The sequence below is a fragment of the Gregarina niphandrodes genome, assembly GCF_000223845.1.
Source record: "Gregarina niphandrodes unplaced genomic scaffold scaffold00006, whole genome shotgun sequence".
NCBI classification, from domain to species: domain Eukaryota; phylum Apicomplexa; class Conoidasida; order Eugregarinorida; family Gregarinidae; genus Gregarina; species Gregarina niphandrodes.
The window spans coordinates 289,576-290,590 of NW_011645777.1; the positions used below are offsets into that span (position 1 = coordinate 289,576).

The 1,015-nt window shown below is 37.7% G+C and overlaps 1 protein-coding gene across 1 annotated transcript; it reads left to right on the forward strand.

The window, feature by feature from the left end:
* Positions 1–746: 746 nt before the first annotated feature.
* Positions 747–996, forward strand: GNI_046950 (hypothetical protein; the record flags this gene model as incomplete). Its single annotated transcript, XM_011131318.1, has 2 exons — positions 747–947; positions 979–996. The coding sequence occupies 2 exons, from the start codon at positions 747–749 to the stop codon at positions 994–996; spliced, it is 219 nt and encodes a 72-aa protein (XP_011129620.1).
* Positions 997–1,015: the final 19 nt, after the last annotated feature.

Sequence of the window (1,015 nt, forward strand, 5' to 3'; positions counted from 1 at the left end):
ACAGTCTTAGCACACGTCAGTGCACTGAGATACAGTCTTAGCACACGTCAGTGCACTGAGATACAGTCTTAGCACACGTGTTGGATTTTATAGTAAACAAGGACTTACAAGAATTATCTCGACGACGCGAAGGTATTGCGTTAATATTACAAAGTATTTGGAAACTTCTTGGAGCAGTGTTCTTGACAGCATTTGCAATTTGGACGTTGTACGACGATGGAAAAGTTGATCCTCATTATGAGAAATTGATGTACTTGGGTGCAGGATTCTGTACCGGTGGTTTTATCGCGAAAATCTCTCTTGCCATTTGGATGACGTATGTCACAAAAAAGAAGCTAAACGATATACATCATAGCTTGGATGCGGAATCTTTATTCTCATACATCATGTCTTTATCGTCATTGAAAACTGCTGTAGTTTGCTATGCTGCCACGACATACCCAGAAAATGAAGACAAAATATACAGCGTAACTCTCTCCACCCAATCCTACACCCAAGTTCCCATCTCAATCAAGTTCCCATCTCCTCTTATAGATCAATAGAGCTGGAGCCATTGCTGAGATATGTATAGCTTTTATATCAATGTTACTCATAGTTAGAGATGTGTATATGATCCGTAAGATTTAGTACCGGAAGATTTAGTACCGGAAGATTTAGTGTGCATTCATTGTGCACACATTTTTTATAGGGTACTAAACATTATAGTTACTTTTGTATTCATTAAGTTATCCGACAACAATGAAAATATGGATAAATTTATAACGGGATTTAGTGAAGGGAATCTGCAACATGACCTTTCCAACAATCCCCAACCTGATAGAACAACTACTGAACCTAATAATGTCAATGAGTTGGATGTCAATGAGTTGGATGTCAATAAGTTGAATGTCAATGAGTTGGATGTCAATAAGTTGAATGTCAATGAGTTGAATGTCAATGAGTTGAATGTCAATGAGTTAGAAGCTAATAAGGTCAAAGTTCCTTACGGATCTATGATTCAAGATGCGTCTGGTAG